At 29.6% G+C, this 14,559-nt stretch overlaps 1 protein-coding gene across 8 annotated transcripts in view; it reads right to left on the bottom strand.

Annotated features, from left to right (window-relative positions):
- Positions 1-14,559, bottom strand: part of LOC136985541 (transcription factor RFX3-like) — a 78,777-nt gene that overhangs the window by 12,739 nt on the left and 51,479 nt on the right. For all 8 annotated transcript variants that reach the window (XM_067282843.1, XM_067282841.1, XM_067282842.1 and 5 more), the window contains 2 exons: positions 8,232-8,433; positions 365-453 (listed from right to left, as the gene is read on the bottom strand). In XM_067282843.1, coding sequence (XP_067138944.1) covers positions 365-453; positions 8,232-8,433 — 291 coding nt within the window. The remainder of the gene's footprint in view (positions 1-364; positions 454-8,231; positions 8,434-14,559) is intronic.

Raw genomic sequence — 14,559 nt, forward strand, 5'->3', positions numbered from 1 at the left:
GACCTCCAAATAACATGTATACTGGGGTAGCAGTTTTAAGGCACTTGTGGTCCAATTGCATATCAGATAATGCCACCAAACTGTAATCATTTATATACAAGCTGGGTTTTGCAGTAATTAGACAAGTTATCTTGCTGTGTAATTTTTTGTCAAAATAAGTATATATAATTCAAATATATTACAGCTGAAAAGTGAAATAGACCTTTACTTATTAAGAAAGGAGAAAACTTTTAAATGATTGAAGTCCCACTTAATCTATTATATTTTCCAATGTGCAAAAACTTCATAATTTAAAAATAATATCATAGTATTATTTTTTCAATTGTGAAAAATCAGGAATCTGTTATAATTACAATATTTTTACCTTTCTTTATAATCATTCATTTGCCAAAATGTCTGCCAAATGTGTTCTATTCTTGTAAACTGGAGATTTACAACTGCATCTAAAATATCCTATAAATAATATGTATTATCATTAATATAAAATTAATAAAATGTACAAAGTGCAAAAATAAACAGTTTAATAATACAGAACACTAAAATTGTAGATAAAACAAAGAAAATATATCATTCATGGATATGAAATAGAAAAATATATTTCTTTGGACCTAACCTAACCTTTGAAATTGGATGTTACAGTATTAACGAACTCCAAAATATTTTAAAATTGTTGAGATAAAAAATTATGTACAGGTATACCTCGTCTTACGTCGGTAATTGGTTCCAGGAGAGGCAACATAAGTCGAATTTACTTGTGTAGTTACGACGTAAGTCGTAACTATACACCAATAATGGAGGAAATGCCAATAATGAGCACTTAAAGACCGCTAAATCAGACGACAACACAGAAACACAGATGTTTTCATGTTTTGTTCTCTAGGATTTATGATGATTATATTAACATTTACTGTAAATGTACATATTTTAATATGATTTTATATGCTTTTAACGCTTTTCTAGTGATATTACAACTTCAGTGTTTGTGGCGGACGGATTTAAAGTCAAATAAACTGACTTAAACTTGATTTTTATTTTTCCATATACTTTTTTGACAAACGACGTAACTCGAGAGCGACGTAACTCGAGGTATACATGTAATATACATTTGGGATATATACAATAGTATCATTACATATTAAAATTTATATTATTGCAGATTATGTTAAGTATTATTTGTTATTACGTGAAACTTGTATTTTTAAAATCTTCAAGAAAAAAATTACAGTAGATAGGTAGATTGAAATGTAATGATTTAAAATTTTTCTTTACAGTCATAGAGCAGATGTGAGAAGGGGTTACAAATTTACTGACATCTTTTTACTACCAGTAAAATAGGTAGATTTTTGAAACATTACTGTTTTATTAGTAAATTACCAGTAATTTTTGACTCCAATTACAAAAATTAGTACAGTATTGATTGCTTATTTGTTGACTTATCTGTGAGTCAGCAACTAAACAATCACCTGTGTCATATCCAATTCAATTTCCTTTGTTCTATTCTGAAAAGCAACAGTTTCATTGCCTGAGTAATAGGGCATGTTCTGATTAAAAATTGCCAGTGCTCCATTTTGTCAATTAAAATCATTATTGTGCTCTACTCATTAAAAGTAAAGAAAGTAATTGCCAAACTGTCCAGCATAGTGTAATGTGGTATTTTAAAAATTGAAAGAACTGTAAAATAAATTAATAATTTAAAAGATAAATTATTTAAATGGTAAAAGTAGTTCACATCAAGACACACATTAGAGACATTTGATATTTCTATTAAAAATATATTTATATGTAAATGTATATAAATATTTGGCTTCCAAAATTTATTACATGTCTATCTTTTTTTTTTTTTTTTTTTAATCAAATTGTACCAGTAATTTTTATATTTTTTACTGGCAATTTATTGATGCATTTTTAACTGATTTACCAGTATTGCAATCTCTAGGATAGAGCATGTTTGGCTTTAATTTTAATGGTTCCTCAAAATATTAAAGTTTTCAAAAAATTTACTATATTTTCTTGATTCTAATGCACACCATTTTTTGAACTTTTCTGGAATCAAAAATTCGGGTTTGCATTAGAATTCACGTGCACATTGAATCAGGCACAAAGTTGACTTAATGCAGCCTTGTTTGTGTCATTTGTCTTCACTCTGCTCAGCAATTTCAATGTATTACAATGTTGGTACCCATCCCTCCTATTATTTCAAATTTGGTTTTAAAATGGTCTTTTGAACTACAGCAAAAGAATCTCCTGTATAGCTGCATTTAAGCAGAATTATCCACTATGCTGAAGAACATGTTTACAGATATTTCAGTGTGATACTACATATCTGGTAAATTTCATGCTTGTATCTACTAATATGAAATCTCACTGCTAAAATGTTGATCATGTAGTAGTTTTGATTGTGATTTTGTATTGGTCCACAGATCTTCTATATCTGATAATGAAGTCATAATAATTTACAGATATTTCAGTGTGATACTACATATCTGGTAAATTTCATGCTTGTATCTACTAATATGAAATCTCACTGCTAAAATGTTGATCATGTAGTAGTTTTGATTGTGATTTTGTATTGGTCCACAGATCTTCTATATCTGATAATGAAGTCATAAATGAATACATTCAGAAATATGGACATCACAAAGCACTGTAAATATGAAAATAAAATGTTTTTTAAAAAATGCATTTATTACTGTTTAAATACATTAACTTTTTGATATATGATGTGCATTACATTTGCAAGCTAACTGTTTAAGATATATATACATATATCAAGTTTTGAGACTATTGGAACCAAAACAACTATTGGATTACATTGGGCTTCTTTTCCTTGATTATCTTTAATTTTTAAATATTTTGTCACTAAAGGGAGGTGTTAGGTGCCATCTCTTATTAAATTTAATATAGTGGGTGATCAGTTAATAAACAAATCGGATAATGAATACTTTCGTGGAAGATTTTTATGATCGGACAACACATGTTCGGATAATGAACACCTCACAGAACAAACATAAGAAGAAGCAACATAAAATAATGAATACTGATTGATCTTCCCTTATCTTCGGGCAAAAATTCGAAACTTTATGGAGCACGGGAGACGTTAACATCGACGCTCAATCCAATATATACTGATTGGATAGTATTCCCCGAACTTTGAAATACTCCCTTGTAATTCCAGCCTTTTATCTTTCTGACAGAAACAATTCTTTTATAGTATTCGTGAGACTGTTGGGCGGGCACTCGTTAAGTTTTGCGTCAGTTTTTATTTTCAAAAGGTGAGAGTATAATAGCAAAGGTAGAAAGTGAGCAGAAGATGTCTGATGTTGCTGGACAGTATGGCTTGAACAAATTACAGTAGGGTGCAGTTCAATCTTATCTAAGAAAGATACAGTATAATCAAGAAGACTCAAGCAGCTAAAGGAGTAACAAAAATCACATCTGAGAAATAAAGAACATTGAAGAGCTCATAATGGAACCTTAAATGGATCTGACGACAGAAGAATGCTAAGAACTCTTGAATGAAGAACACCAAGAAACTCGGTGAGATATGTTTTCTTCTGAAAATGAGGATTAATACTGATATCTGCTATTAATTAAAGATCTTTTGTAGAAGTGGGGGATGTCAGATCAACTGTCTTAAAATGGCATACAAACTAAGTTGAGGTTAACAGACTTGGGGATCTCTACAATTACAATGCTATTAATTACTTCTGAAAATCCTGAAGAGAGAAAAGCAATCGTCATTAGATAGATTCTTTAACCCCCACCCCACAAACAAAAAAACATGACTAATAAAAATGCAAGACTGTGTATATATGTATTTTTATTATTACCTATAAATAAATGTAGTAAGAAAGTATATATTTTTTTATTTTTTGGGGTCTCCTGAACGAATTAATCAAATTCCCATTAAAACCTATGGTAAATCGATAATCGGTTAACAAACAATTCGGATAGCAAACAAAGTCTTGGAACAGATTATGTTCGTTAACCGATCACCCATTGTACTTTAGAATATTCTGGAAGAACATAATTGTGGAAAAGTAGCCCAATGTAATCCGATAGTTGTTTGGGTTTTGGCATCTTGAAAATCAGGTCATGCCAGAATCAAGAAAAAACAGTATCTTCCAGAAAGTTTCTTAACAATGATAAAAATTAAGTGTTTTATAGAAATAGAAAATTAAAATGACTTTATTTTCAATATCACTATTAACCTACTTTGCGTTGAATTTTCATCGATGTTAAGCCTAACAAAATTTTTTAAAAAATAATAATCATTGTTAAATTATTTCTTTATTTTGCACAAAACAAATACAGAAATAAATAAAAAATAGAAAATTAAGCCTGGTTTAAATACTGGCCTCCCTTTCATGGTCGAGCCAGTGTTTCCAGCTAAAACACAAAAATTTAACAAAAATAATATTAAAGTAGCCAAGACATAGCCAAATATTGTAGCGCCACATCACTAGTGGACATTTGAATTTGTCGACTAGAATGAGGTCGGTTAACCGATGTGACGGTTGATCGGGGGTTGGATAATCGATGCGCTACTGTATATATATATATATGTCATATTACTTTGCAGTCGTAGTCATGGGGTTGAGTATAGGGTGAGCAAGACAAAGAAAATTAGAGACCATGAAACAACATGTCCATTCACTTTTGGGTCCTCACTCGAACTCACTTTATTCTCTAGTTGTTGCCAACCTCATTCCAAAAGGAATGAGATTACCAAAGTAAATTACAGAAAAATATATACAATAAATAAATTTAAAATATGTTTATATACATAGTACGATCCAAAAGTTCGGGGACTTGGCGTGAAATTCCTTACCTTAAAAAGTTTACTTTGAAGGTGGTTGTGCATTGGCAATATAATCACCTTGGGTGATGATACACTTTTGCCAGTGCTCGTATAACTTCTGGAAGCATTGCTGGAAGCCATTTTTTGAAACCTCCCGTAAGGCTTCCTGCGATGCTGCTCTCAACTCATCTGATGACACAAAACAGCATCCCTGCAAATGTTTTTTCATTGATGGAAACAAATAAAAATCACACGGAACTATGTCCGGTGAATAGGCGTGGTGTGGAAGCACATTAATTTGAGTTTTGGCAAGAAACTGTGTGACCATTTGGGACCAATGTGCAGGTGCATTGTCATGCAGAAAGTACCAGTCTCCACTTCACCAGATCTGCGGCCATTTACAACGAATGGATCCCCTCAAATGACGTAAAATGTCTAGATAATGCTCCTTGTTTACTGTTCTGCCTTCAGGAATAAATTCTGAATGAACAATTCCTTTGTTGTCATAGATTACTACAGTCCCCGAACTTTTGGATCGTACCACGTATATGTGTGTATATATGTTTATATATATGTGTGTGTATGTGTGTATGTATATATATATACCCACACACAGTAAGACCCCACTTAACGCTGATTTGATATAACACAGTCTGCTCGAAGCCTAGAAAAAAGCTCAAAATTTACGCCAATTTAAATTATCGCGGCATTTTATTGATTCATATATAATACAATTATTTATGGACACAAACCAATAAAAAAAGATGGCAAAAAGGTGTACTTTCTTTAAATCTATGTTTGTTTGGTGCAATTTTGGAAAAAATATATCATCATGGGTGCCATAGGCAATATTGACTTCACTGGGCAAGAATTAACTGATAAATGCATGAACAAAGTGTGGAAGAAGTTATGGCTGAAGGTATCCCAAGAATTCTCAACGAGAAGAGCCTATCGCCGTATCGTTAGGTTGTCCAAAGTCAACCTAATTGATACAGCAGGACTAGGAGATGAAGAGGAGCAGGATATTGAAGAGTTACAGCAGGTTTCTGGTGAGAGCCTTACCAACAACGACCTTCAAGAACTGGCAGAACAAGGAATTCGTGTAGAACTAGAAAACAGGAATTCTGAAAATGAAGAACCCAAAAAATTTCTCTACAGATTTCTTTAGTAAAAGTTTGGTAACGATAACTGAAATCATTGATCAAATTGTAGCAAATGATTCAGATTTTGAAAGGAGTGCAAAAGCAAGATGAGGCATTTTCGATGCAATCTGCTACCGACATTTGCTTAAGGAAAAAAAAAGCGACAAATGAAACTTTGTGACTTTATTGCAAAATAACGAAAATTTCAGAAAAGTCAGGACCTTCATCACAAAAAATGAACTTTACATTTCTGTGTGCATGTTTGTGTGTTATTTAACATATTTTTATATTAATTTGTATAATAATATAACTTAAAATTAAAGTAAAATTTGTTTATTTTTGGTCATGTGTTCCCCTATCCCTATTTATTCTATGTTAAAATGACCTCATTTAACGCTGTTTTGTTTAGCACTTTGTCATCTAGGAATGCATCCCCCGCATTAAGTGGGGTCTTACATGTATAAATATATATTATTATATCTGCTTATTATTTTATTTTATATTTATACATATACATATATATATATATATATATATATACATATGTATGTTACCGGCAAAACCCGATTTTATGCCAAACTAGTTTAGAATTATTATTCAAGTATATTAATGGTTAAAATAAAATTAAAAGGCAATCAATTAGATGAACAATATTTATTCAAACATAGTCTACTTAATTATAAAAAATGGGGTTAATGTTACCCTAGACATCGAAGGTGGCGGCTCGTCTCCAATTCCAGTGATCAGAAGACAGGGAACAGTGGGGAAGCATGTTCTAACCTAACCTAACCTATTCTAATAATTTGGTTGCTAATAATTATGGTAATTTATTAGAATAGGTTAGGTTAGGTTAGGTTAGAACATGCTTCCCCACTGTTCCCTGTCTTCTGATCACTGGAATCAAAGACGAGCCGCCATCTTCGATATCTAGGGTAACATTAACCAAAAACGGTATTGATTAGAAGTCATACAACACTTGTACAAAACTATAAAATAAAAATCAGCTAATCAGTTCTTATCAGTTTGTATTTTTTTCAATTAAGTCATGCACTTTTAAAGGTAATTAACTTTCTAAAATATTTTCAAAAATTCAAACGAAATAATAAAAATAATTTTTAAAATCAAACTAAAATTTAAAATGGATTTATCTGTGTTTATGATGAACTTAAATTAATCATTAATATATTTAACCATTAATTTACTTGAATAATAATTCTAAACTAGTTTGGTCTGACACACTTACGCCAAACTAGTTTGGCGTAAAATCAGGTTTTGCCGGTAACATATATATATATATATATATATATTTTGTTATAATTCTTCTATTAATTTTGTATTTGAATTTATATATTCTATTTTTAGAAGACCATTATTTTTTCTGATTTAACCTGAGGATGGCCTATCGAATAAGCCAAAAAAGTTAGTTACGTTTAAATAAATTTTCTTGGCAACTTAAGGTGTAGTTGGGTGGTGTATTTTTTGCTGAGCATGTTTTGTCATTTATTATTTATAACATTAAAATTTTTATAACTTTAACTTGTTTTAATGAAGAATGTTATCTGAAAAACAAAATTTATAAGTAAGAAGTTAATGATTCTGGGGATGACTATAAAATTACTTTTTGTGTTTGAAAGTTAACAACATAAGATGCTGTAGGCAACTATACAGTGATATTGTTAGAGCTATAAATCAGAAAATATTTCTGTAATCTCTACATATTGTTTAGAGGTTTAAGAAGAATTGCTTTTTGTTGCATTCAACAAATATCAGATTTTTCAAAGTCATGAGATATGAATATCAGGATATTAACATACAAATTCACAACCTCCACAGAGACTATGTATTAATCAAGTCAGCACTTCCATATTTAGATAATAACTATTGAAACTTTAATTGTTTTTGATGTTATTATAGTAAGAATATGATCATCATTATTCTATTAAATATAAATAGAATATTGAATCATAAATAATTTCTTTAACAGTAAATTAGAATAAATCATTTAAATTTCTTTATAGGCAATTTAATAGTCTGAATTCTAAAACTGCCATTTCTAATTTAAAAAAAAAAAAAATGTAATTAACTGTTCACTTAGATGATCTGACTCAACTATATTTTCATAATTATATTTTTGAATATGTGATAGAAAAAATTACATATATAAATTAAACATGAAAACTGAAATTTACTATAAAGTAAATATACTAAAATTAAAAAAGAGCATTTCTTATTTTATAATTTATAATGTAAGAATTATTATAAAATTTATTGTTATTATGGATAATTACTTCATAATGTTCTTTATATAAAGACAAGAATTTATGAATTTCCTCTTCTTTAATTCTTCCCTTTTGCACAATACTCCCAACATCAATTTCTGGAAATACTGGAATTACTGTTGATGAATCTCCTAAATAATGCTGATATGACTGCTGCCTAGAATCTGTAGAATTATCAAACTGTTCAGACTTCATGGAATGCTGTTTACACCTAAAAATTTTAATTTTCTTACATTAAATTTATTGATCAGTTTTTACAAACTATAATTTATTATTTCTAAATAATACTATCATCACATACTATTTTTAAACTTCTCACTAAATTAATATGTACAGCTGAACCTCATTAACACACATTCTCAGTGCAAATTACTTTATTGTAAATTATTTCCCTTCAAATTCCATATGGATTACAGTACTTTTCATTTTTTAACACATGGTTAACATAAAATTTCATTTGAAATGAACTGATGATCATACCCATAAGAAAATTCTCTCTCTCAATGCAAATTAAAATTTTTTTTTTTTAAATTTTCTCAATTATTGCAATGTTCTCAATCATGAGAGCTGGAGATTTAATAAAGGCGATCTTGTATTTGCATTGTTTAAGGTATATTTGTATGGGATAAAGAGTGAGATAACTTTGAAATTCATTGTTTATCTATTGAACATCCAAACAGCTATTCAATCTATGTTCTCTTAAAATATGAACCTCTTCATCCACAGAACAATTTCAGAAATAAATTCAGTTGGACTAAAATAGCTAGACTGAGTGAAAAGTCATGAATTGGGTTACTTTTTATATGATCTTGTGACTGTTTTCACCCTACTCTTTTTAACATTAAATTATTTTTCAGAAAATTTCACTGCTTTTAAAACTAAATTACACTTTACAATTTTTCTTAAAAACTACCCGGCAGTGCTCATTGTGACAGCTACTGTACACAAATTAAATGATCACTACAGTACTTAGAAATTTTGAACAAAGACAAACGTTGCTGAACTTTATAATTTGTTTCCTAAAGCGGATAATGACAAATTAAGAAAAAAACAGAAATGGTAATAAAATATGGAATAGGGAAAAGTATGTTATCAATAATTAAAGAATTAAAAAAAATTGCGAATGGCAAAAATGAAGAAATAGAAATAACAATTAACATTTATGTAGTTCTTTGGCTAATATCAATAAGTTCTGGTGAAACCAAACTACACATATTATAATATTTTATGAAAATGATGACAAGATTTGCAAATTACTTGTAATATGATCAACTTTTGAACATTGTGACTATTCATGTTAATTAGGTTCAATTGTACTTTGATTAAATATAAAAAAGAAGCAAACTTGAAAATTTGGTTTATCTATTTCTTTTTTGCTCATTCGCTCATAGATTTATGAGATCCTGATGTGAAGTTCCTATCAACAAAGTTTTTTCATTTTAATCAAATTAATTATAATCATTTGTTTATATTAAAAATACCTGTAATAAACTCTGCAATGTGAGTTACAATGCTGATGCAATGGTCAAGTAATATACAGTATAAGTCAATGTAAAATAAAACTCATTGTAAAACAAACAGCAAAGACAGCAGACTTGTAATGAGAAAATGAGATATAAAAAAATCTTATGAAATATATTGATAGTGAAAATTGTAATATAAAGTTAAACTGAAAGTAAGAATAGTAATAACAATCCTTTACTTTTTATAACATGACATAAGAAATCAATTAACTTTGAAGGGTGAAAATTCAATCTTCTATACATTTAATTGGTTAAATCTCCACTGGTCTAGGATCTCAAGATGTTCCATGCCTATTTTTGAAAAGTGTCTTCCATTCTACCTCAGAGCTTTTGCTTTGTTTTTTCTGTTCAGTTTTTTTTTTTTCAAAATAAAAGCCAATTCTATGAGAAATTTCAAATAAATGCATCTTTATGTTTCTTTCCGTTTCAAATACCAAATATGACGTAAAACATAATGGTCTCTCATATAATCAAAGTGGAAATCACTAATATTAATAATTAGAGTTAATATATTATTTTTAATAATTCTTTATAATTAAATCAGAATATTTACATTGATTAATTTAATTTATAATTTCTTTCATCTTTATTTTCATTAGTAATGAAACTTTTCTGGCAAAGTCCAAATATCTATATTATTATTCTTACAATAGCTTATCCATATTGTCATAACAAATAAATACATTTTCAGGTTATACTGTAAAAATAATGTAATGAGATATAAAAAAATCTTATGAAATATAAGATAGTCTAGTTCCAACAAATATTAACTTAGAATCATTTATTATTTTTAACATATTTTTTAGAATTAATTATCAAATTTTCCAATATTTTATGATTTCATAAGAATAACTTAATGTTACAGAAATTATTAAAGGCTGAAAATATAAAGAAAATTATATAAAATAGGTTTGATCACTGCAATTAATAACCAGTTATTATAATTATATTTTAATTTGTTACAATCAAATTACCAGATGATTATAATTAAAGTACCTCTATTCAATACTATATATAAAGATATTTTAGCAGTCCAAATGCAACTTAATCTGGTATGGTGGCATTTAAAATGTGCAGAAGAAATTTCCATAAAAAAATTTGTACCAAAACTCACCACTACGGCATTTTTGGCAATGTAAGCAATGAAAAATCACATATGGCCACTTTTATACCTAGAATTGTTGGCCAATACAACTGTTGAATGTCATGCTTTCTGGCAAAGTAATGGCTTTGATGCCTATTACCATAGTTTCGTGGAATGACTGGCAAGCCAGTCTATCTGGGGTAGACCATGAAATCAGATATTTCTGTATGGAAAAACCAGCATGCTGGTTTAAGGGAGGTTATACATCCCTCTCTAGAGGGCACATTAAAAAAAATGAATGAGATTTTATTCTGAAACCAGTAAAACTGTCAGCATTACATCAAAAACTAAAATTAGGTGTTTAATTTCTATATTTTTTCTTCTTTCTAATGACATAAAAATATGGAATTCCAAAAGTGTTTTTTTTTTATGTGTATTTTATTATTTGATTCAAAAATGCAAAAATAAACATATTAAATTTAAGAAACTCACTGTAAATTATTTCAGCTTACACCAATTAACATCTGCTTTATGTAAAATTTGAGAGGAAGGTGTTATTTTTAAGGTAAGGTAGATGGTCAGTATAACTCACACTGACTGACTAACTACTACTACTACTACTACTACTACTACTACTACTGTCAATAAGTCATCATTGTCTTATTGTCTTGTAAACAAAAATGCTCTTTCTGATTTTAAGTCAGTCAAACTACAATGTTATTATATAAAAATAAATTTGAAGACAGAGTCTGTCCAAAAGGAACCACTATTTATTCACTTTGTGTTCCAGACAAAGTTCGACCTTTCTTTGTAGGCTGATTGGCCGTCAAAATTAAAAAGTCCTTTAAAAAAAACAAAAAAAAATATCCAATTAAAATTACAAAATTTAAAAATCGGAACTAGTGACATTACAGGTGTCTTCTTTCTTTCCATCCTTACCATCTAGGGATGTTTGGGCTTCAATTCCTTGAGTCCAGCCACTTTCATGCAAGATGGAGCATCTCCACATTATCAGACACTGCATGCAACAGTTTTTGCAATATTTTACTAAAAACAGTGATTAGTTTTATATTTCCTACTGTCTGGCTATCTTGTTCTCCAGACCTTAATCTGTATGAATTTTGTTGTGGGGACAATTAAAAAGTGTTGTTTATTGACACTTTTTTTGTTACAGATTTGGCAGCCTTGAAACAGTATCACACTGCATTTGAGAAACATCACACAGGATCAATTACAGTCAGCCATTGAACATACTTCATTACCTTCAGGTTTACACTTTCAGAATGGAGACCACATTGAGCAGTATCCCCTGCACCCAGGGCTGTGGAGTCGGTAGATTTTTACACGACTCTGACTTTTTCTTATGATTCGACTCTGATTTTGACCAGGGGCAGACTTGTTAACAAAGTCAGCCTGAAAATTCTGACGTCATCACATGACCTCAGAATATTAGCATCAATAAATATAGTTCTAATGACGATAGAACGTAGAAAGTTTTTTATTCCAAAGCTAAAATATTCCTCTAAGTATTGAGTCAATAGGATAATTTTTACTTTCCTGGCTGTTATATATAACAGAGGAAAAGTGTAGCAATCGGTCAAAAAATGATCCCAACCCAAATTTTTGCATTTTTGAACTCAGGGCACCTTGAAATGTCAAGATATGCAAAAGATTTAGGTTTTTTCCTGTATGTACGAATGTATGGGAGGCACAATTTTGAATTGGAGTCGGATGGTTTAACACAGGAGTTAAACTTGAAATGGTTGAACTAAATCAGTTGGTACAGATTCTAACATCTGTTTGCACTTCTGTACATTTCAAGGCTTCCCGAGTCCAAAAGAGTAAAAATCTGAGAAAGTCATTTTTTGACCGATCGTCATTCTTTTCTTTTGTTACAGGCCTATACTGTATAACAGCCAGGAAAGTAATAATGACAAAGATTCTGATTATTTTTAAAAAAATACAAAATAAAGCAATTTTAAAAAATTAATTAAACATATATATTCAGTAGATGTGTCAAATTTTAAAGTTCACATTTATTGACTTGTTTGATGATGGCATTGGTATTTGGTAAGCATGTATGAAAAAAAATAGTAAATACATTCTTATACAAACAAATTAATTTAATAAAAATGTTGTACATAATATACGAGTATATTGGGTAATATATAAGTATACAGATATATTTCTCATTCTTGACTTAGTTTAATGTAACATTTAGACTGATAAAAAAGAGGTTGCTTATTTTGCCATGTTGATTAATTTATTATTTTTCATCTCTGTTATAAACTGAATTACTCCTTACAAAAAAAAAATCACTTCTATTAAGTCAGCATTCACTGAAGCTCTTAAATCATATTTAATAATTTTAAGAGTGGAAAATAAATGCTCTACTGAAACTTGGTTGGTGGCAATACTGTGACAATCAATTTTATATTTTGAATAATGTCTGGATAGTGCAGTATTGCCGTTTTAACATCCAAACTTGAAGAGTAGTCAATGTGAATTATTATTTCCAGTGAATAGTAAATATCATCTTCAAATTTTGTAAGATTTCCTTTTCTGTCTGTACTCATATTAGAACTCACGCTTAATTCTGAGGGTAGAGAAGAGTTTTATAAAAAAAAAACTAGCAGATGAGCCAGATGTTGCTCACGCAAAAAGTAACGATAACGAAGATTAAGATATTTAGATTATAGCCAATTTTACTCGTTTTCACTGGATGCAAGAATTAGGTCCTCTCTTCCAAGACTAATTAGAGAATTTTTAGATGGATCTAAAAGTATGTTCGATTTTTCACAAAAACGCAAAATACTGCATCTAAAATAGTACAGTAGAAGCTGAGTTCTTCAGGGTAATCCTTAACCCTCTCCCTCTCTGCGAGAGGAATTTCGAAAAATCCCTTCTTAGTATACATTCTTATGATGTATCCTAACTGTGTACCAAATTTCAACTCTTAACTGTTTGAACTCTGAGCTTATCATTATTATTATTATTAACCCATCTCAATTATATTATAAGATTGTGAATGCTAATAATGAGTAAAATATTCATTAAGTCTGACCACACTGGAGATATGACATATGACCCCTTCTGTCTCTACCCTGTTGATCTTTAATAAAGAACCAAAATTTAATAGCATTAATGCCCTTTATATACATGCTACTGTGCCAAATTTTGTTTCTTAAACTTTACTCATACTGAGATATTGTTTAATAGTTCAGAACAGAATAAAGAAATTAAACAAATTAGACGCCAACATACGCACCTGGGCACGCAAATTTTTCCCTCTATTTGACATTTTTTGGGTTTATAGGATCTCCAAACATACAGATTTGCAAAAAACTCAGAGTGTCAAATGTGACACAATTCAAATACTTTTTCGTTTTTTATATACATAACAAGTTGGGAAAGTAAAAAGTAATCAGAGTCGAGGGGGATTTTTGATGACTCCGACTCCACAGCCCTGCCTGCACCACTAAGGTCTCTGTATAGCACAAGTGTCTTGTACAAATAAAATGTTTGTTGCTTGCAGTACCAAAAATATCACAGTGGTAAGTTTTGGCACTAATTTTTTTTAAGATATTCAGAAGAAATTTCCATTAATGTCACCATATAAGATTAGATTGTATTTGGATTGCTAAATATATCTCTAGACAATAGGGGTACTTTATTGATGATCCCCTGGTACAATGTACTTCAAATATTTTATATATTAAGAAAAAACCTA

Source organism: Centruroides vittatus, unplaced genomic scaffold, assembly GCF_030686945.1.
Source record: "Centruroides vittatus isolate TY-2023 unplaced genomic scaffold, ASM3068694v2 contig_971, whole genome shotgun sequence".
In the NCBI taxonomy this organism is placed as follows: domain Eukaryota; kingdom Metazoa; phylum Arthropoda; class Arachnida; order Scorpiones; family Buthidae; genus Centruroides; species Centruroides vittatus.